This window comes from Pleurodeles waltl, chromosome 6 (assembly GCF_031143425.1).
Source record: "Pleurodeles waltl isolate 20211129_DDA chromosome 6, aPleWal1.hap1.20221129, whole genome shotgun sequence".
NCBI lineage: Eukaryota > Metazoa > Chordata > Amphibia > Caudata > Salamandridae > Pleurodeles > Pleurodeles waltl.
In genome coordinates, this window is record NC_090445.1 from 9,429,792 (window position 1) to 9,452,096 (window position 22,305).

At 48.6% G+C, this 22,305-nt stretch overlaps 2 protein-coding genes across 3 annotated transcripts in view; one reads left to right on the top strand and one right to left on the bottom strand.

The window, feature by feature from the left end:
• The window catches only part of BBLN (bublin coiled coil protein), a 59,090-nt gene extending 40,721 nt beyond the window's left edge, over positions 1–18,369 (bottom strand). The window contains exon 1 of the mRNA XM_069236993.1: positions 18,199–18,369. Coding sequence (XP_069093094.1) covers positions 18,199–18,340 — 142 coding nt within the window. The 5' untranslated portion in view covers positions 18,341–18,369. The remainder of the gene's footprint in view (positions 1–18,198) is intronic.
• Positions 18,370–18,516: 147 nt separating this feature from the next.
• PTGES2 (prostaglandin E synthase 2) overlaps positions 18,517–22,305 on the top strand; it is a 54,906-nt gene continuing 51,117 nt past the window's right edge. The window contains exon 1 of one of the 2 annotated variants that reach the window (XM_069236991.1): positions 18,517–18,777. In XM_069236991.1, the coding sequence (XP_069093092.1) occupies positions 18,532–18,777 (246 nt within the window). In that variant the 5' untranslated portion in view covers positions 18,517–18,531. Of the gene's footprint in view, positions 18,778–18,798; positions 19,857–22,305 lie in introns of those variants that run through there. The other variant, XM_069236990.1, reaches the window with a different exon arrangement.

The following is a 22,305-nucleotide window of genomic DNA, read 5'->3' on the forward strand; positions in this document are numbered from 1 at the left end:
ACTTGACTTTGCTTCTCCTTCATCTCATGAAAACAGCCTGGACTACTTGACCTCAACTCTTCTTCATCTCCTGAAATAAGCCTGGACTACTTGGCCTCGCTTCCCCTTCATCTTATGAAATAAGCCTGGACTACTTGGCCTCGCTTCCCCTTCATCTTATGAAATAAGCCTGGACTACTTGACCTCGCTTCCCCTTCATCTTATGAAATAAGCCTGGACTACTTGACCTTGCTTCCCTTTCATCTCATGAAAACAGCCTGGACTACTTGACCTCGCTTCCCCTTCATCATATGAAATAAGCCTGCACTACCTGACCTTGCTTCCCCTTCATCTCATGAAAACAGCCTGGACTACTTGACTTTGCTTCTCCTTCATCTCATGAAAACAGCCTGGACTACTTGACTTTGCGTCTCCTTCATCTCATGAAAACAGCCTGGACTACTTGACCTCGCTTCCCCTTCATCTCCTGAAATAAGCCTGGACTACTTGGCCTCGCTTCCCCTTCATATTATGAAATAAGCCTGGACTACTTGACCTCGCTTCCCCTTCATCTCATGAAAACAGCCTGGACTCCTTGACCTAGCATCCCCTTCATCTTATGAAATAAGCCTGGACTACTTGACCTCTCTTCCCCTTCATCTCATGAAGCCTTGACTACTTTACCTCGTTTCCCCTTCATCTCATGAAAACGGCCTGGACTACTGGACCTCACTTCCTCTTCGTCTCCGGAAATCAGCCTGGACTACTGGACCTCACTTCCCCTTCGTCTCATGAAATAAGCCTGGACTTTACCTCGTTTCCCCCTCATCTCATGAAGCCTGGACTACTTGACCTCGTTTCCCCTTCAACTCCTGAAGCATTGACTACCTGACCTCATTTCCCCTTCATCTTATTAAATAAGCCTGGACTACTTGACCTCGCTTCTCCTTCATCTTATGAAATAAGCCTGGACTACTTGACCTAGCTTCCCCTTCATTTTATGAAATAAGCCTGGACTACTTGACCTAGCTTCCCCTTCATCTCATGAAATAAGCCTGGACTACTTGACCTTGTTTCCCCCTCATCTCATGAAGCCTTGACTACCTGACCTTGTTTCCCCCTCTTCTCATGAAGCCTGGACTACCTGACCTTGTTTCCTCCTCATCTCATGAAGCCTGGACTATTTGACCTCATTTCCCCCTCATCTTATGAAGCCTGGACTATTTGACCTCGCTTTCCCTTCATCTCATGAAATAAGCCTGGACTACTTGACCTCATTTCCTCCTCATCTCATGAAGCCTGGACTACCTGACCTTGCTTCCCCTTCATCTCATAAAGCCTTGACTACTTGACCTCGCTTCTCCTTCATCTCATGAAATAAGCCTGAACTACCTGACCTTGCTTCCCCTTCATCTCCGGAAATAAGCCAGGACTACTTGACCTTGCTTTGCCTTCATCTCATGAAATAAGCCTGGACTACTTGACCTCATTTCCTCCTCATCTCATGAAGGCCGGACTACCTGACCTTGCTTCCCCTTCATCTCATGAAGCCTTGACTACTTGACCTTGTTTCCCCTTCATTTCATGAAAACAGCCTGGACTACTTGACCTCGCTTCCCCTTCATCATATGAAATAAGCCTGGACTACTTGACCTCGCTTCCCCTTCATCTCATGAAGCCTTGACTACTTGACCTTGTTTCCGCTTCATCTCATGAAGCCTTGACTACTTGACCTCGTTTCCCCTTCATCTCATGAAAACAGCCTGGACTACTTGACCTCAATTCTCCATTTCAAGAAATAAGCCTGGCCTACTTGACCTCGTTTCTCCTTCTTCTCCTGAAATAAGCCTGGACTACTTGACCTTGCTTCCCCTTCATCAAATGAAATAAGCCTGGACTATTTGACCTCGCTTCCCCTTCATCTCATGAAGCCTTGAATACTTGACCTCGTTTCCCCTTCATCTCATGAAGCCTTGACTACTTGACCTTGTTTCCCCTTCATCTCATGAAAACAGCCTGGGCTACTTGACCTCGCTTCCCCTTCATCTCATAAAATAAGTCTGGAGTACTTGACCTTGTTTCCCCCTCATGTCATGAAGCTTGGACTACTTGACCTCGCTTCCCCTTCAACTCATGAAAACAGCCTGGACTACTTGACCTCACTTCTCCATCATCTCCAGTAATAAGCCTGGACTACTGGACCTCGCTTCCCCTTCATCTCATGAAATAAGCCTGCACTACCTGACCTCGCTTCCTCTTCATCTCATGAAAACAGCCTGGACTACTCGACCTCGCTTCTCCTTCATCTCTGGAAATAAGCCTGGACTACTTGACCTCGCTTCCCCTTCAAATCATGAAGCCTTGACTACCTGATCTTGTTTGTCCCTTCATCTTATGAATTAAGCCTGGACTACTTGACCTCGCTTCCCCTTCATCTTATGAAATAAGCCTGGACTACTTGACCTTGCTTCCCCTTCATCTCATGAAAACAGCCTGGACTACTTGACCTCGCTTCCCCTTCATCATATGAAATAAGCCTGCACTACCTGACCTCGCTTCCCCTTCATCTCATGAAAACAGCCTGGACTACTTGACTTTGCTTCTCCTTCATCTCATGAAAACAGCCTGGACTACTTGACTTTGCTTCTCCTTCATCTCATGAAAACAGCCTGGACTACTTGACCTCAACTCTTCTTCATCTCCTGAAATAAGCCTGGACTACTTGGCCTCGTTTCCCCTTCATCTTATGAAATAAGCCTGGAATACTTGACCTCTCTTCCCCTTCATCTCATGAAGCCTTGACTACTTGACCTCGTTTCCCCTTCATCTCATGAAAACAGCCTGGACTACTGGACCTCACTTCCTCTTCGTCTCCGGAAATCAGCCTGGACTACTGGACCTCACTTCCCCTTCGTCTCATGAAATAAGCCTGGACTTTACCTCGTTTCCCCCTCATCTCATGAAGCCTGGACTACTTGACCTCGTTTCCCCTTCAACTCCTGAAGCATTGACTACCTGACCTAATTTCCCCTTCATCTTATTAAATAAGCCTGGACTACTTGACCTCACTTCCCCATCATCACATGAAGCCTTGACTACTTGACCTCGCTTCCCCTTCATCTCATGAAAACAGCCTGGACTACTAGACGTTGCTTCTCCATCTCATGAAAACAGCCTGGACTACTTGACTTCGCTTCCCCTTCATTTTATGAAATAATCCTGGACTACTTGACCTCGCTTCCCCTTCATCTCATGAAGCCTTGACTACTTGACCTTGTTTCCCTTTCATCTCATGAAAACAGCCTGGACTACTTGACAAAGCTTCCCCTTCATCATATGAAATAAACCTTGACTACTTGACCTCGCTTCCCCTTCATCTCATGAAATAACCTGCACTACCTGACCTCACTTCCCCTTCATCTCCTGAAATAAGCCTGGACTGCTTGACCTCACTTCCCCTTCATCTCCTGAAATAAGCCTGGACTGCTTGACCTCGCTTCCCCTTCATTTTATGAAATAAGCCTGGACTGCTTGACCTCGCTTCCCCTTCATCTTATGAAATAAGCCTGGACTGCTTGACCTCGTTTCCCTTTCATCTCATGAAGCCTTGACTACTTGACCTCGTTTCCCCTTCATCTCATGAAAACAGCCTGGACTACTTGACCTAGCTTCCCCTTCATCTCATGGAGTAAGCCTGGGCTACTTGACCTTGTTTCCCCCTCAAATCATGAAGCCTGGACTACTTGACCTCGTTTCCCCTTCATCTGATGAATTAAGCCTGGACTACTTGACCTTGTTTCCCCTTCATTTTATGAAATAAGCCTGGACTACTTGACCTTGTTTCCCCTTATCTCATGAAGCCTGGACTACTTGACCTAATCTCTCCCTCATCTCATGAAGCCTGGACTACTTGACCTCATTTCCTCATCTCATGAAGCCTGGACTATCTAACCTTGCTTCCCCTTCATCACATGAAGCCTTGACTACTTGACCTCGCTTCTCCTTCATCTCATGAAATAAGCCTGAACTACCTGACCTTGCTTCCCCTTCATCTCCGGAAATAAGCCTGGACTACTTGACCTTGCTTCGCCGTCATCTCATGAAAACAGCCTGGCCTACTTGACCTCACTTCTCCTTCATCTCCTGAAATAAGCCTGGACTACTTGACCTCGCTTCACCTTCATCATATGAAATAAGCCTGGACTCCTTGACCTCACTTCCCCTTCATCTCATGAAGCCTTGACTACTTGACCTTGTTTCCCCTTCATCTCATGAAGCCTTGATTACTTGACCTTGTTTCCCTTTCATCTCATGAAAACAGCCTGGACTACTTGACCTCGCTTCCCCTTCATCATATGAAAGAAGCCTGCACTACCTGACCTTGCTTCCCCTTCATCTCATGAAAACAGCCTGGACTACTTGACTTTGCTTCTCCTTCATCTCATGAAAACAGCCTGGACTTCTTGACTTTGCGTCTCCTTCATCTCATGAAAACAGCCTGGACTACTTGACCTCGCTTCCCCTTCATCTCCTGAAATAAGCCTGGACTACTTGGCCTCGATTCCCCTTCATATTATGAAATAAGCCTGGACTACTTGACCTCGCTTCCCCTTCATCTCATGAAAACAGCCTGGACTCCTTGACCTAGCATCCCCTTCATCTTATGAAATAAGCCTGGACTACTTGACCTCTCTTCCCCTTCATCTCATGAAGCCTTGACTACTTGACCTCGTTTCCCCTTCATCTCATGAAAACAGCCTGGACTACTGGACCTCACTTCCTCTTCGTCTCCGGAAATCAGCCTGGACTACTGGACCTCACTTCCCCTTCGTCTCATGAAATAAGCCTGGACTACTTGACCTCGTTTCCCCTTCAACTCCTGAAGCATTGACTACCTGACCTCATTTCCCCTTCATCTTATTAAATAAGCCTGGACTACTTGACCTCGCTTCTCCTTCATCTTATGAAATAAGCCTGGACTACTTGACCTAGCTTCCCCTTCATTTTATGAAATAAGCCTGGACTACTTGACCTAGCTTCCCCTTCATCTCATGAAATAAGCCTGGACTACTTGACCTTGTTTCCCCCTCATCTCATGAAGCCTTGACTACCTGACCTTGTTTCCCCCTCTTCTCATGAAGCCTGGACTACCTGACCTTGTTTCCTCCTCATCTCATGAAGCCTGGACTACTTGACCTCATTTCCCCCTCATCTTATGAAGCCTGGACTATTTGACCTCGCTTTCCCTTCATCTCATGAAATAAGCCTGGACTACTTGACCTCATTTCCTCCTCATCTCATGAAGCCTGGACTACCTGACCTTGCTTCCCCTTCATCTCATAAAGCCTTGACTACTTGACCTCGCTTCTCCTTCATCTCATGAAATAAGCCTGAACTACCTGACCTTGCTTCCCCTTCATCTCCGGAAATAAGCCAGGACTACTTGACCTTGCTTCGCCTTCATCTCATGAAATAAGCCTGGACTACTTGACCTCATTTCCTCCTCATCTCATGAAGGCCGGACTACCTGACCTTGCTTCCCCTTCATCTCATGAAGTCTTGACTACTTGACCTTGTTTCCCCTTCATTTCATGAAAACAGCCTGGACTACTTGACCTCGCTTCCCCTTCATCATATGAAATAAGCCTGGACTACTTGACCTCGCTTCCCCTTCATCTCATGAAGCCTTGACTACTTGACCTTGTTTCCCCTTCATCTCATGAAGCCTTGACTACTTGACCTTGTTTCCCCTTCATCTCATGAAAACAGCCTGGACTACTTGACCTCACTTCTCCATTTCCAGAAATAAGCCTGGCCTACTTGACCTCGCTTCTCCTTCTTCTCCTGAAATAAGCCTGGACTACTTGATCTCGCTTTCCCTTCATCTCCTGAAATAAGCCTGGACTACTTGACCTTGCTTCCCCTTCATCAAATGAAATAAGCCTGGACTATTTGACCTCGCTTCCCCTTCATCTCATGAAGCCTTGAATACTTGACCTCGTTTCCCCTTCATCTCATGAAGCCTTGACTACTTGACCTTGTTTCCCCTTCATCTCATGAAAACAGCCTGGACTACTGGACCTCACTTCCTCTTCGTCTCCGGAAATCAGCCTGGACTACTGGACCTCACTTCCCCTTCGTCTCATGAAATAAGCCTGGACTTTACCTCGTTTCCCCCTCATCTCATGAAGCCTGGACTACTTGACCTCGTTTCCCCTTCAACTCCTGAAGCATTGACTACCTGACCTCATTTCCCCTTCATCTTATTAAATAAGCCTGGACTACTTGACCTCGCTTCTCCTTCATTTTATGAAATAAGCCTGGACTACTTGACCTAGCTTCCCCTTCATTTTATGAAATAAGCCTGGACTACTTGACCTAGCTTCCCCTTCATCTCATGAAATAAGCCTGGACTACTTGACCTTGTTTCCCCCTCATCTCATGAAGCCTTGACTACCTGACCTTGTTTCCTCCTCATCTCATGAAGCCTGGACTACTTGACCTCATTTCCCCCTCATCTTATGAAGCCTGGACTATTTGACCTCGCTTTCCCTTCATCTCATGAAATAAGCCTGGACTACTTGACCTCATTTCCTCCTCATTTCATGAAGCCTGGACTACCTGACCTCGCTTCCCCTTCATCTCATAAAGCCTTGACTACTTGACCTCGCTTCTCCTTCATCTCATGAAATAAGCCTGAACTACCTGACCTTGCTTCCCCTTCATCTCCGGAAATAAGCCAGGACTACTTGACCTTGCTTCGCCTTCATCTCATGAAATAAGCCAGGACTACTTGACCTCATTTCCTCCTCATCTCATGAAGGCCGGACTACCTGACCTTGCTTCCCCTTCATCTCATGAAGTCTTGACTACTTGACCTTGTTTCCCCTTCATTTCATGAAAACAGCCTGGACTACTTGACCTCGCTTCCCCTTCATCATATGAAATAAGCCTGGACTACTTGACCTCGCTTCCCCTTCATCTCATGAAGCCTTGACTACTTGACCTTGTTTCCCCTTCATCTCATGAAGCCTTGACTACTTGACCTCGTTTCCCCTTCATCTCATGAAAACAGCCTGGACTACTTGACCTCACTTCTCCATTTCCAGAAATAAGCCTGGCCTACTTGACCTCGCTTCTCCTTCTTCTCCTGAAATAAGCCTGGACTACTTGATCTCGCTTTCCCTTCATCTCCTGAAATAAGCCTGGACTACTTGACCTTGCTTCCCCTTCATCAAATGAAATAAGCCTGGACTATTTGACCTCGCTTCCCCTTCATCTCATGAAGCCTTGAATACTTGACCTTGTTTCCCCTTCATCTCATGAAGCCTTGACTACTTGACCTTGTTTCCCCTTCATCTCATGAAAACAGCCTGGGCTACTTGACCTCGCTTCCCCTTCATCTCATAAAATAAGTCTGGAGTACTTGACCTTGTTTCCCCCTCGTCTCATGAAGCTTGGACTACTTGACCTCGCTTCCCCTTCAACTCATGAAAACAGCCTGGACTACTTGACCTCACTTCTCCATCATCTCCAGTAATAAGCCTGGACTACTGGACCTCGCTTCCCCTTCATCTCATGAAATAAGCCTGCACTACCTGACCTCGCTTCCTCTTCATCTCATGAAAACAGCCTGGACTACTCTACCTCGCTTCTCCTTCATCTCTGGAAATAAGCCTGGACTACTTGACCTCGCTTCCCCTTCAAATCATGAAGCCTTGACTACCTGATCTTGTTTGTCCCTTCATCTTATGAATTAAGCCTGGACTGCTTGACCTCGCTTCCCCTTCATCTTATGAAATAAGCCTGGACTACTTGACCTTGCTTCCCCTTCATCTCATGAAAACAGCCTGGACTACTTGACCTCGCTTCCCCTTCATCATATGAAATAAGCCTGCACTACCTGACCTCGCTTCCCCTTCATCTCATGAAAACAACCTGGACTACTTGACTTTGCTTCTCCTTCATCTCATGAAAACAGCCTGGACTACTTGACTTTGCTTCTCCTTCATCTCATGAAAACAGCCTGGACTACTTGACCTCAACTCTTCTTCATCTCCTGAAATAAGCCTGGACTACTTGGCCTCGCTTCCCCTTCATCTTATGAAATAAGCCTGGAATACTTGACCTCTCTTCCCCTTCATCTCATGAAGCCTTGACTACTTGACCTCGTTTCCCCTTCATCTCATGAAAACAGCCTGGACTACTGGACCTCACTTCCTCTTCGTCTCCGGAAATCAGCCTGGACTACTGGACCTCACTTCCCCTTCGTCTCATGAAATAAGCCTGGACTTTACCTCGTTTCCCCCTCATCTCATGAAGCCTGGACTACTTGACCTCGTTTCCCCTTCAACTCCTGAAGCATTGACTACCTGACCTAATTTCCCCTTCATCTTATTAAATAAGCCTGGACTACTTGACCTCACTTCCCCATCATCACATGAAGCCTTGACTACTTGACCTCGCTTCCCCTTCATCTCATGAAAACAGCCTGGACTACTAGACGTTGCTTCTCCATCTCATGAAAACAGCCTGGACTACTTGACTTCGCTTCCCCTTCATTTTATGAAATAATCCTGGACTACTTGACCTCGCTTCCCCTTCATCTCATGAAAACAGCCTGGACTACTTGACCCAGCTTCCCCTTCATCATATGAAATAAGCCTTGACTACTTGACCTCGCTTCCCCTTCATCTCATGAAATAACCTGCACTACCTGACCTCACTTCCCCTTCATCTCCTGAAATAAGCCTGGACTGCTTGACCTCACTTCCCCTTCATCTCCTGAAATAAGCCTGGACTGCTTGACCTCACTTCCCCTTCATCTCCTGAAATAAGCCTAGACTGCTTGACCTCGCTTCCCCTTCATTTTATGAAATAAGCCTGGACTGCTTGACCTCGTTTCCCTTTCATCTCATGAAGCCTTGACTACTTGACCTCGTTTCCCCTTCATCTCATGAAAACAGCCTGGACTACTTGACCTAGCTTCCCCTTCATCTCATGGAGTAAGCCTGGGCTACTTGACCTTGTTTCCCCCTCAAATCATGAAGCCTGGACTACTTGACCTCGTTTCCCCTTCATCTGATGAATTAAGCCTGGACTACTTGACCTTGTTTCCCCTTCATTTTATGAAATAAGCCTGGACTACTTGACCTTGTTTCCCCTTATCTCATGAAGCCTGGACTACTTGACCTAATCTCTCCCTCATCTCATGAAGCCTGGACTACTTGACCTCATTTCCTCATCTCATGAAGCCTGGACTATCTAACCTTGCTTCCCCTTCATCACATGAAGCCTTGACTACTTGACCTCGCTTCTCCATCTCATGAAATAAGCCTGAACTACCTGACCTTGCTTCCCCTTCACCTCCGGAAATAAGCCTGGACTACTTGACCTTGCTTCGCCGTCATCTCATGAAAACAGCCTGGCCTACTTGACCTCACTTCTCCTTCATCTCCTGAAATAAGCCTGGACTACTTGACCTCGCTTCACCTTCATCATATGAAATAAGCCTGGACTCCTTGACCTCACTTCCCCTTCATCTCATGAAGCCTTGACTACTTGACCTTGTTTCCCCTTCATCTCATGAAGCCTTGATTACTTGACCTTGTTTCCCTTTCATCTCATGAAAACAGCCTGGACTACTTGACCTCACTTCTCCTTCATCTCAGGAAATAAGCCTGGACTACTGGACCTTGATTCCCCTTCATCTCATAAAATAAGCCTGGACTACTTGACCTCGTTTCCCCCTCACCTCATGAAGCCTGGACTACTTGACCTTGCTTCCCCTTCAACTCATGAAAACAGCCTGGAGTACTTGACCTCACTTCTCGTTCATCTCTGGAAATAAGCCTGGACTACTTGACCTCGTTTCTGCTTCATCTTATGAAATAAGCCTGGACTACTTGACCTCGCTTCCCCTTCAACTCATGAAGCCTTGACTACCTGATATTGTTTCCCCTTCATCTTATGAAATAATAACCCTGGACTACTTGACCTCGCTTCCCCTTCATCTTATGAAATAAGCCTGGACTACTTGACCTCGCTTCCCCTTCATCTTATGAAATAAGCCTGGACTACTTGACCTCGCTTCCCCTTCATCTTATGAAATAAGCCTGGACTACTTGACCTTGCTTCCCCTTCATCTTATGAAATAAGCCTGGACTACTTGACCTTGCTTCCCCTTCATCTTATGAAATAAGCCTGGACTACTTGACCTCACTTCCCCTTCACCTCATGAAGCCTTGACTACCTGACCACGTTTCCCCTTCATCTTATGAAATTAGACTGGATTACTTGACCTCACTTCCCCATCATCTCCTCAAATAAGCCTGGACTACTTGACCTTGCTTCCCATTCATCTTATGAAATAAGCCTGGACTATTTGAACTTGCTTCACCTACATCTTATGAAATAAGCCTGGACTACTTGACCTCGCTTCCCCTTCATAATATGAATAAGCCTGGACTACTTGACCTCGCTTCCCCTTCATCTCACGAAGCCTTGACTACTTGACCTCATTCCCCCTTCATCTTATGAAATAAGCCTGGACTACTTGACCTCGCTTCCCCTTCATCTTATGAAATAAGCTTGGACTACTTGACCTTGCTTCCCCTTCATCTTATGAAATAAGCCTGGACTACTTGACCTCACTTCCCCTTCACCTCATGCAGCCTTGACTACCTGACCACGTTTCCCCTTCATCTTATGAAATAAGCCTGGATTACTTGACCTCACTTCCACTTCATCTACTCAAATAAGCCTGGACTACTTGACCTTGCTTCCCCTTCATCTTATGAAATAAGCCTGGACTACTTGAACTTGCTTCCCCTTCATCTTATGAAATAAGCCTGGACTACTTGACCTCGCTTCCCCTTCATAATATGAATAAGCCTGGACTACTTGACCTCGCTTCCCCTTCATCTCACGAAGCATTACTACTTGACCTCATTCCCCCTTCATCTCATGAAAACAGCCTGGACTACTTAACCTCACTTCTCCTTCATCTCCGGAAATAAGCCTGGACTACTGGACCTCACTTCCCCTTCATCTCATGAAATAAGCCTGGACTACTTTACCTTGTTTCCCCCTCATTTCATGAAGCCTGGACTACTTGACCTCGCTTCCCCTTCATCTTATGAAATAAGCCTGGACTACTCGACCTCGCTTCTCCTTCATCTCTGGAAATATGCCTTGATTACTTGACCTCTCTTCCCCTTCATCTTATGAAATAAGCCTGGACTACTTGACCTCGCTTCCCCTTCATCTCATGAAGCCTTGACTACTTGACCTCACTTCCCCTTCATCTCATGAAATAAGCCTTCACTACCTGACCTCGCTTCATCTTCATCCCATGCAAACAGACTGGACTAATTGACCTTGCTTCTCTTTCATCTCATGAAATAAGCCTGGACAATGTGACCTCGCTTCCCCTTCAACTAATGAAGCCTTAACTACCTGATCTTGTTTCCCGGTCATCTTATGAAATACGCCTGGACTACCTGACCTTGCTTCCCCTTCATCTCATGAAGCCTTGACTACTTGACCTTGTTTCCCCTTCATCTCATAAAAACAGCCTGGAATACATGACCTCGCTTCTCCTTCGTCTCCGGAAATAAGCCTTGACTACTTGACCTCGCTTTCCCTTCATCTCATGAAATAACCCTGGAATAATGGACCTAATTTCCTCCTCATCTCATGAAGCCTGGACTACCTGACCTTGCTTCCCCTTCATCTCATGAAAACAGCCTGGACTACTTGACCTTGCTTCTCCTTCATCTCCTGAAAAAGCCTGGACTACTTGACCTCGCTTCCCTAGAATCTCATGAAAACAGCCTGGACTACTTCACCTTGCTTCTCCTTCATCTCCTGAAATAAGCCTGGACTACTTGACCTCGCTTCCCCTTCATCTCATGAAATAAGCCGGCACTACCTGACCTTGCTTCTCCTTCATCTCATGAAAACAGCCTGGACTACTTGACCTTGCTTCTCCTTCTTCTCCAGAAATAAGCCTGGACTACTTGACCTCACTTCTCCTTCATCTCATGAAATAAGCCTAGACTACTTGACCTCATTTCCCCCTCATCTCATCAAGCCTGGACTACTTGACCTTGCTTCCCCTTCATCTCACGAACTAAGCCTGGACTACTTAACCTCCTTTCCCCCTCATCTCATGAAGCCTGGACTACCTGACCTTGCTTCCCCTTCAACTCATAAAGCATTGACTACTTGACCTCACTTCCCCTTCATCTCATCAAATAAGCCTGGACTACTTGACTTGGTTTCCCCTTCATGCCATGAAAGAAGCTTGGACTACTTGACCTCGCTTCCCCTTTATCTCATGAAATAAGCCTGGACTACCTGACCTCACTTCCCCCTCATGAAATAAGCGAGGACTACTTGACCTCACTTCCCCTTCATCTCATGAAAACAGCCTGGACTACTTGACCTCGCTTTCCCTTCATCTCATGAAATAAGTCTGGACTACTTGACCTAGTTTCCCCTGCATCTCATGAAACAAGCCTGGACTGCCTGACCTCACTTCCCCCTCGTGAAATAAGCCAGGACTACTTGACCTCGCTTCCCCTTCATCTCATGAAAACAGCCTGGACTACTTGACCTCGCGTCCCCTTTATCTCATGAAATAAGCCTGGGCTACCTGACCTCACTTCCCCCTCATGAAATAAGCCAGTATTACTTGACTTCGCTTTCCCTGGAGAATCATCTGCTTAAAGAAAGTAACTTGCTTATCTAATTGAAAAATAATTGTGTTGATGGCCCTTAAACCCCACTGGTACAGACTGCACAAAGCCAGTGAGTGACCAGTAACACAGCTCTCTCAGGAAAATGCACCTCAGGGGCTCAAGACCAAACCAGGTGAGAAGGAAGCCTTCTGGACTGCTGCAGATACACTCTCCCTCGCTTACTAGGAAGGTCGGCAGAATGATGCAGAGGGGCAACAGAATGTCCTAGAAAGTGTTTCTGCAGTTCCTCACCCTCTAGTGATGCCTATTTGTGACTTACATGGAGATTCTGCCCAGTATGGCTCTCATGGCTCCTAGAGTCAACTTGGAGCTTCATTAGGCTGGGCAAAGTGTGGACCTTCTTTTTAATCCTGGCTGGGGCGTTCAGCTTCCTCTTTTTTTAGGCAGGCCACAGAAACAAGGATAATTCATCGCCCAAAGCTTGGTCCCAGCCTTTAGGTAAGATGGCAACCTTCAAGAGTCCAGTCTCAAAGGAACGTCCTTTGTGTGCGTGGATTGTCCTTGCAGTCCGGAAGATGCACACATATATGTCCTAGAGACCTCTACATAGCCACCTTATACAGGCTGCAGAGCAAGGGCAAGAAAGTTGGCCATACTGACCGGGGTCACAATGCGATAAGGTACTCCAGGCTACCCAGTCCTTGAATCCTGATCTCCAAGTGATCCATCGCCCCACTGCGTACTAGAGGCTCCCATGGCCAGAGGCTCTGTGCCATTAGGAGGCTCCCACGGCCAGAGGCTCCGTGCCATCAGGAGGCTCCCACGGTCAGAGACTCCGAGCCATCAGGAGGCTCCCACGGTCAGAGACTCCGAGCCATCATCTCCCACGGTCAGAGACTCCGAGCCATCAGGAGGCTCCCACGGTCAGAGACTCCGAGCCATCAGGAGGCTCCCACGGTCAGAGACTCCGTGCCATCGGGAGACTCCCACTGCCAGAGACTCCGTGCCATCGGGAGACTCCCACTGCCAGAGGCTCTCTGTGCCATCGGGAGACTCCCACTGCCAGAGGCTCTCTGTGCCATCGGGAGACTCCCACTGCCAGAGGCTCTGTGCCATCGGGAGACTCCCACTGCCAGAGGCTCTGTGTCATCAGGAGGCTCCCAATGACCAGAGACTCTGTGCCATCAGGAGGTTCCCACAGTCAGAGACTCCGTGCCATCAGGAGGTTCCCACGGTCAGAGACTCCGTGCCATCAAAAGGCTCCCATGGCCAGAGACTCCGTGCCATCGGGAGACTCCCACTGCCAGAGGCTCCGTGTCATCAGAAGGCTCCCATGGCCAGAGACTCCGTGCCATCGGGAGACTCCCACTGCCAGAGGCTCCGTGTCATCAGGAGGCTCCCACGGCCAGAGACTATGTGCCATCAGGAGGCTCCCACGGCCAGAGACTACGTGCCATCAGGAGGCTCCCGCGGCCAGAGACTACGTGCCATCAGGAGGCTCCCGCGGCCAGAGGCTCTGTGCCATCAGAAGGCTCCCGTGGCCAGAGGCTCTGTGCCATCAGAAGGCTCTGTGCCATTAGAAGGCTCACATGGCCAGAAGCTTTGTGCCATTAGAAGGCTTCCACATCCAAATGCTTCATGCCATCAGAAGCTCTGTATCATCAGAGGCTCCCACGGCCAAAGCCCCCATTAGTGCTGAGGTTCTCATACTTCATGCTGACACTTTGACCTTATCAATCAGGCACAGGGCTGCTACCTGGTCCTAAAACACAACCAGGTGTGTCCTGCTGATTAGGCATACATTTAAATAAAGTAAATTCTTTTGAGTTTAGAAAACCTAACCACAGAGCAGACCAGTTCCTCCTCAACGAATATGCCAGGGGTGACTTTGGTACAACAAAGTTTCTGCCTGCTTGTGTGAGGCTGAAGGCGGCTCATATTCCTGCCTTAATAATGCATTCAGGACAGGGTGCACCGGTGCCTGCACCACAGTGAGGCGTTGCAGGCGTGTGTAGACTAGGAGTGCTTGTGTGAACAACCAGTGCAGTGGACCAGCAGCTATACACTGCAGGGCCCTAGCAGGCAGAGCTCAGGGCACGGGTAAGCGCTAAGAGGGGCCTGCTGGTGTGTCAGGAAGCTAATCTCATACTTTAGGCATTGATTTTATCAGTTGCTCCCACAAATGAAACATTGGTTTTGTTAAATGATTTCTGTGTTTTCCCCCAAATTACACTTTGCTGAACCAGGGCACTTTGGGACATTTTCTCCTTAGAATATTAAGGGGAAGCTGTAGACAAAAATTTAGACCATGCAGAACTGTGGCAAACCCCTTTTAAGCAATACACAGGCAGGAGAACAAGCATGCAGAGTCCACAACTGGCCATGACACAGCATCTTATAGGATTGTTTTTTTTCCACAAACTAATCTGACAGAATATGTTGCACACACTGCTGTCTGCGACAGTTGTGCAGCTCACTTCCCCCAGTTTTATACAATGCTTAGTATCAGCATCTTCTGTGGTGTCCATGGAAGGAATGACTGGGAGTTGCCAGAGTGACACACTATATCTGTGGCCCAGGCCCTATAAACACTCATGACATCCTTTAATGTGTGTTTTGTTTTCAGCAGAGGCGGAGTCAAGACTTCACTGTATCAGAACAAGCCATACCTGGGTAGCTGTAATGGAATTAAGTATGTTTGACCACTGACTTTAGTTGTTCAATGTTCACCAGTAGCAAATTACATTTTGTATTCAGTTTAGCTGCCTATTGGCTTTAATATGGCTTTAGACATTACATTTTGTATTCAGTTTAGCTGCCCATTGGCTTTATCGTGGCGTTAGACATTGCAGTTGAGACATTGCAGAGGAGCTGTGATTTTCCACATGGTAAACCAAGCTTGTGTTTTTTTCATATTTTTTTCTCTCACCGAACACTAGCATGATAAGGAAGCGCATATTTTGTGTTTTTCTGTAGTGCAGCCTTGGGAAAGACAGCCTTGAAAACTTGGCCAACTTTCAACGCTTGTTTCTTCTAACTCTGACCTACAGTAGCCAGCATGTTTTAACTATTAGAGGGAAGGGCCTTTTAGCAGGCTTTTTCATTATTCAATCTATAAAAGGTGTCCCTGGGCAGCAGCGAGGGGAATTTTCCGAGACTTCAGTCAGAAGTGGATGTCAGCTGTCTGACCTGTCCTGTAAGGGTGGAAAATCTCTATCTTGCAGTTGAACAGGAGTTATCAACTGGCGGACATGAGAAAGATGATGAGCAGTGATAGGCCCCACGGTGATTAATTTTGGCTTTTATTCTTTGCTTTTACAGTTATGCTATAATATAATCACATATATTTTTGATGTGTGCATTGCAATTGAGAATCACTTTGATTTATTTTCCTTTCATTGCTGTGACTATTTTTAAATGTGTGACTCCAACCTACTAATCTCCTCTCTCAGGAACCTCGTGGTGAAGTAATAATAAATGTCTTCTTTAAACTAAGAAGTGCATTCCAGAGATTGTTTTCAGCTTGGTCATTAGTGAAAGCAAAACAGTAGCACAGACCTGGAAGTGGCTGGAGTCAACCAGAGCTGAACTGAACACAAAGGCCTTCAACCTGCAAGGTCAGCAACTGCACATAAGTACACCCTGCCAGGGCTGCATATACATAAACACACTGCCACATGTCCACAGAGCTAGCTGCAGAAACACACTTTACAATACACCTTTCCAGTGTATCTCACACAGCCACAGGGTGAGACCTGGGGTGGGGGGGGCACATCAGAAGACACTGATCTCCAACTGTGACAAGTACCACTGGTGTCCTTCTGCCGCCTTGATATCAAGAAAGCACCTCCTAACCACAAATAGTAGAAAGAACTTGTGTAACAGAAACACTTGCTGCAGAAAAATAAAGACCTTGAGAAGTATTGAAAATGTGGCATTAAGCCACTCTCTCCTTCTCCCTCACTGTGGTCACTCATTCCACCTTCCTCTCTAGTCCTTCCCTCACATTCTCTGCACCCCCCTCATATCCCTTTGCCTTGCCTCCTCTGCCCACACCTTATCCTCTTCACTTGCCTTTTCAGCCCTTACATTCCCCTCTCTGCCGAAAACCCTCTTGCCCTCCCCGTCCCTTTGCTTTCCTCTACTTGCCCCCACACTCTAACCTTCCTCCCCAGTCCTGCCTACTCCCTCTATCTTCCTGCCAAGCTTTGCCTCCTATCTCTCCTTATCCTCTCTCCCTCCGTTAGTGCTTTCTCGCTTCCATCCCATTCCTCTTGCCTCTCTTGCTCACCTTTCTCCATCTACAGCCCTCTCACGCCCTCATCTTCCATCCTATCTCACTCCTCCTCAGCCCCAAGTCCCTACCTACCCCTTGCACCCTCTCCATTCTCCCCAACCCATACTCTCCTTGTCTCTCTCCTTCCTCCTCAGCCCTAACTCCTCGCCTCTCTCCTTCCGCCTCAGCCCTAACTCCCCTTGTCTCTCTCCTTCCTCCTCAGCCCTAACTACCCTTGTCTCTCTCCTTCCTCCTCAGCCCTAACTCCCCTCGCCTCTCTCCTTCCGCCTCAGCCCTAACTCCCCTTGTCTCTCTCCTTCCTCCTCAGCCCTAACTCCTCGCCTCTCTCCTTCCGCCTCAGCCCTAACTCCCCTTGTCTCTCTCCTTCCTCCTCAGCCCTAACTCCCCTTGTCTCTCTCCTTCCTCCTCAGCCCTAACTCCCCTCGCCTCTCTCCTTCCGCCTCAGCCCTAACTCCCCTTGTCTCTCTCCTTCCTCCTCAGCCCTAACTCCTCGCCTCTCTCCTTCCGCCTCAGCCCTAACTCCCCTTGTCTCTCTCCTTCCTCCTCAGCCCTAACTCCCCTTGTCTCTCTCCTTCCTCCTCAGCCCTAACTACCCTTGTCTCTCTCTCCTTCCTCCTCAGCCCTAACTCCCCTTGTCTCTCTCCTTTCTCCTCAGCCCTAACTCCCCTTGTCTCTCTCCTTCCTCCCCTTGTCTCTCTCCATTCTCCCCAGCCCTTACTCCCCTTGTTCCTCTCCTTTGTCCTCAGCCCTTACTCCTCTTGTGCCTCTTTTCTCCTCACTCCTTACATCCTTTGCCTCTCCTTTCTCCCAGCTCTTACTTTCCTGTTCCTCTTCCTCCCCTGGTCTTACTCCCCTGTTCCCCTTTCTCCTCAGCCCCTACTCCCCTGGCCTCTCCTTTCCCCCAGCCCCTACTCCCCTTGTCTCTCTCCTTTTCCCCAGCCCTTACCCCCTTCTCTCTCCTTTCTCCCCAGCCCTTACCCCCTTCTCTCTCCTTTCTCCCCAGCCTTTACTCCCCATTTCTTTCTCCTCAGCCCTCGCTCCTTTCTACCCAAACCTTACTCCCCTTCCCACTCCTTTCTTCACAGCTCTTCCCCCTCCTTCCTCCTCCCTCAAATTTCTCCTCACATTCCTGCCATCTGCTCACCCTAGCAGCATCACCTTCCTCCCCTTTGCCCCAGGTGATCTCACCTTCTTCCCCTCTGCCCCCAGTGACCTCACCTTCCTGCCCCAGCCCGTCCTCCTCCTCCTCGGTCTCCATGGGCAGCTCCATGTCCCCGTTGGGCCCGGACATGTCTCCAGAGCTGGGAAGAAGCTCTGACTGACCCTGGCAGGTCACGTGACTGTACCTGGCACGTGACATGCGTCCTCAATGCCTGTGCCTGACTCTAAGATGGCTGCAAGCCCCCCCATTGAGCCCGGAAATGTCTCCAGAGCTGGGCAGACGCTCTGAATGACCTTGACAGGTCACGGGGCTGTACTTGGCACGTGACATGCGTCCTCGCTGCCTGTGCCTGACTCTAAGATTGCTGCTGGTCTCAGTTGGGCCCGGATATGTCTCCAGAGCTGGACCAAACCTCTGAATGGACCGCCCCATCCCCCCTTGCTGGTCACATGACCGTCCTAGCAGATGATAGGCGTCCTTGCTGCTGGCGCCTGACTCTGAGATGGCTGCTTCTGCAGGTCCCCGTTGGCCTCCGACATGTCTCTAGAGCTGGCTCGAAGCACCAAATGGCCCTCGTAAGTCACGTGACTGCACCGGACAGGCGTCCTTGCTGTCTGGCTGACTCTAAGATGGCTGTAAGTGGATTTCGCACATGCGTAGTTGGTGTAATTTGCTAGGAACCCTGGTTCAGACCTAGCCGCCGGACTGTGTGTATGTGCGCGGGAGGGCGGAAAAGAGGGGCTGCGCATGCGCGTTGTGCACGGACGTTTAATAATCTGATGCTCGTGCCCGCCGTAGCACTGACAGCAGCAGAGCCCGGGACTCCAAGATGGCGGCCTGCAGGGGCTGTGTGCTGGGGGCAGCATGGAGGGCCTGCAGGGCCACCCCTGGGGCAGGAGCGAGCGGGTACCACACAGCACGGGGGGGCAGCACTGCCCTGCCTGGTGCAAGAGTGAGGGGGTACCAGTCCTTCCCTGGGGCAGGAGTTAGGGGGCAGCAGGCCCTCCCTGGGGCAGGACTGAGGGGGCAGCAGGCCCTCCCTGGGGCAGGAGTGAGGGGGTACCAGACCCTCCCTGGGGCAGGAGAGAGGGGGCAGCAGACCCTCCCTGGGGCAGGAGTGAGGGGGCAGCAGACCCTCCCTGGGGCAGGAGTGAGGGGGCAGCAGACCCTCCCTGGGGCAGGAATGAGGGGGTACCAGACCCTCCCTGGGGCAGGAGTGAGGGGGTACCAGACCCTCCCTGGGGCAGGAGTGAGGGGGTACCAGACCCTCCCTGGGGCAGGAGTGAGGGGGTACCAGACCCTCCCTGGGGCAGGAGTGAGGTGGCAGCAGACCCTCCCTGGGGCAGGAGTGAGGGGGTACCAGACCCTCCCTGGGGCAGGAGTGAGGGGGCACCAGACCCTCTTTGGGGCAGGTGTAAGAGGGCTGGGGACCTTCCCCTGGGCAGGAGCCAGTGGGCCTCCGCTCTTCCCATGGTTGAGGGGTAAAGGACCCCTGCCAGTCCCTGTGACTGGGGTGCAGGGGTGCTCGTCCCCTGCAGGGGTGGGTGCTCAGCGGGGGTATCAGGCTGGGGGAGGTGGGCATGGCCCGTTCAGTGCCCAGAGCAGGCGCAGCAGGTACCTGGGCATTGCCTTCCTCCTAGGAGGTGCCCTTGGCCTCATCCAGGCTGTGCGGTACTACACGACGGAGCACCTGGCAGAGCAGGTGGTGACCAAGGTAAACCTTGAATGATTCCAGGCGTTTTCTGACCCCACATGTTGTCTGCCACTACTGCATGCATCCATTTCACAGGGGGTTCTTCCCAGCCTGCACTTTTAACCTCCAAACACTTGCTATCAGCTATAGTCCCTTTAGTCCAGTGGAAGCAGACCAAGACTACAACGCCTAGAATGCTTTTTGTTGTCATATGAAAGCCCAGGACTGAGTACTGAATCCGCTTTAACATGCAACGAGGTAGCCACAGTTACTGCCCAAGCTTTCTCCACCACTGCATGAAACTAAACCACCACACTGAAGATCTATCCACCACTGCATGATGCTAAACGACCACACTACAGATCTATCCACCACTGGATGATGCTAAACCACCACAATGCAGATTTATCCACCAGTGCATGATGCTAAACCACCACACTGCAGATCTATCCACCACTGCATGATGCTAAACCACCACAATGCAGATCTATCCACCACTGCATGATGCGAAACCACCACACTACAGATCTATCGACCACTGCATGATGCTAAACCACCACACTGCAGATCTATCCACCACTGCATGATGCTAAACCACCACACAACAGATCCATCCACCACTGCATGATGCTAAACCACCACACTACAGTTCTATCCACCACTGCATGATGCTAAACCACTGGACTACAGGTCTTATCCACCTTTGTATGATGGTAAACCACCACACTACAGGTGTTATCCATCACTGCATGTAACTAACCCTAAACTACAGGTCTTATCCATCTCTGCATGATGCTAAACCACCACACTACAGTTCTTATCCACCACTGCATGATGCTAAACCACCACACTACAGTTCTTATCCACCACTACACGATGCTAAACTGCTAAACCACCGCACTACAGTCGTTATCCACCACTGCATGATACTAAACCACCACACTACAGATCTCATCCACCACTGCATGATGTTGGATCACTACACTACAGTCCTTATCCACCACTGCATGATGCTAATTCACTACACTACAGTTCTCATCCACCACTGCATGATGTTAGATCACTACAGTCCTTATCCACCACTGCATTATGCTAATTCACTACACTACAGTTCTCATCCACCACTGCATGATGTTAGATCACTACAGTCCTTATCCACCACTGCATGATGCTAATTCACTACACTACAGTTCTCATCCACCACTCAATGATGTTAGATCACTACACTACAGGTCTTATCCACCTTTGTATGATGCTAATTCACCACACTACAGTTCTCATCCACCATTGCATGATGTTAAACCACCATACTAGAGTACTCATCCACCTTAGCATGATGTTAAACCACCGTACTACTGTTCTGTCCACCACTGTACGATGCTATTCTGCTCCAGTCAACACAGGCCTTGTCTGCCTAAGAGCTCAGGTAGGTTGAGGTTTGTGTTGACAAATATAGGGTAATTGAAGACCCAATAGTAGCCCAGCAGTTCACTGTAGACGTGTCACTGTTAAAAGTGCCTGGTGAAGGCAGGCCCCTAGATATGATTGACATAAATGCATCACTTATAAACACAGCTTGGAGCTGTAATGAACCAATGTTGCTGATGAGGCTCTTAAGAGCTGTCCATGTCATGAAGAAACTTTAGCGATTCAATACTCAGACTCCATTGTACTTTTTGTGTGCTATATGTTCTTCGCCTTTTCATTCATGATGTCCTTGGCAGAGACATTTTAAAGCATGGGCAGTGGGCAGTTGTCCAGAGCCCCCACATTATAAGGCTTCCCCTGGTAAAGTGAGTGGGAAAGTCAAGTCCTTCCACTTCTGCATGCTGTGAGGCCCTCTACGCAGCCGAGAGCTCAAATGCTTTATTTGTTAACTTATACCAAAGTGGCAACTTTCATAGTCTGTAAAAATCTGAATGTAAAGATTTGCATTTCCAGAATACTGCAGCAGTATCAGTCCTAACAATTATGCAGCCAGTCGCAGAAATAAATAGTTTATTGTGTGGTCATTCTTGCTTTTTTTTTGGTACTATTTGAATGGAGAGCAACAGGGAGTTTTAGCTTTCCCTCCTCATTTCTGAATGTTTAATTCATTATTGTTCAGCATCATTATGTCTTGAATTGCCAAAACATAATTCATTCAGATGTATTACAGACAGCCCTCCACCCTAAAATACATCTTGCTCAAGGCCTTTAAAATTTCTAAGCCTTCACTATTCCTTGGTCTCCAGGCAGTGTTTGTATTGTTACTCACTGGTAATTAGTCTTCTCTTTCCCATGGTGTTAGTTTTCTCTCTCCCATGTCGTCGTTAGTCTTCTCTCTCTCATGTCATCATTAGTCATCCTTCTCCCATGGTGTTGTTAGTCTTCTCTCTCCCATGATGTAGTTAGTCTTTTTTCCCATGATGTTAGTCTTCTCTCTCCAATGTCGTCCTTAGTCTTCTCTATTCCATGTCATCATTAGACT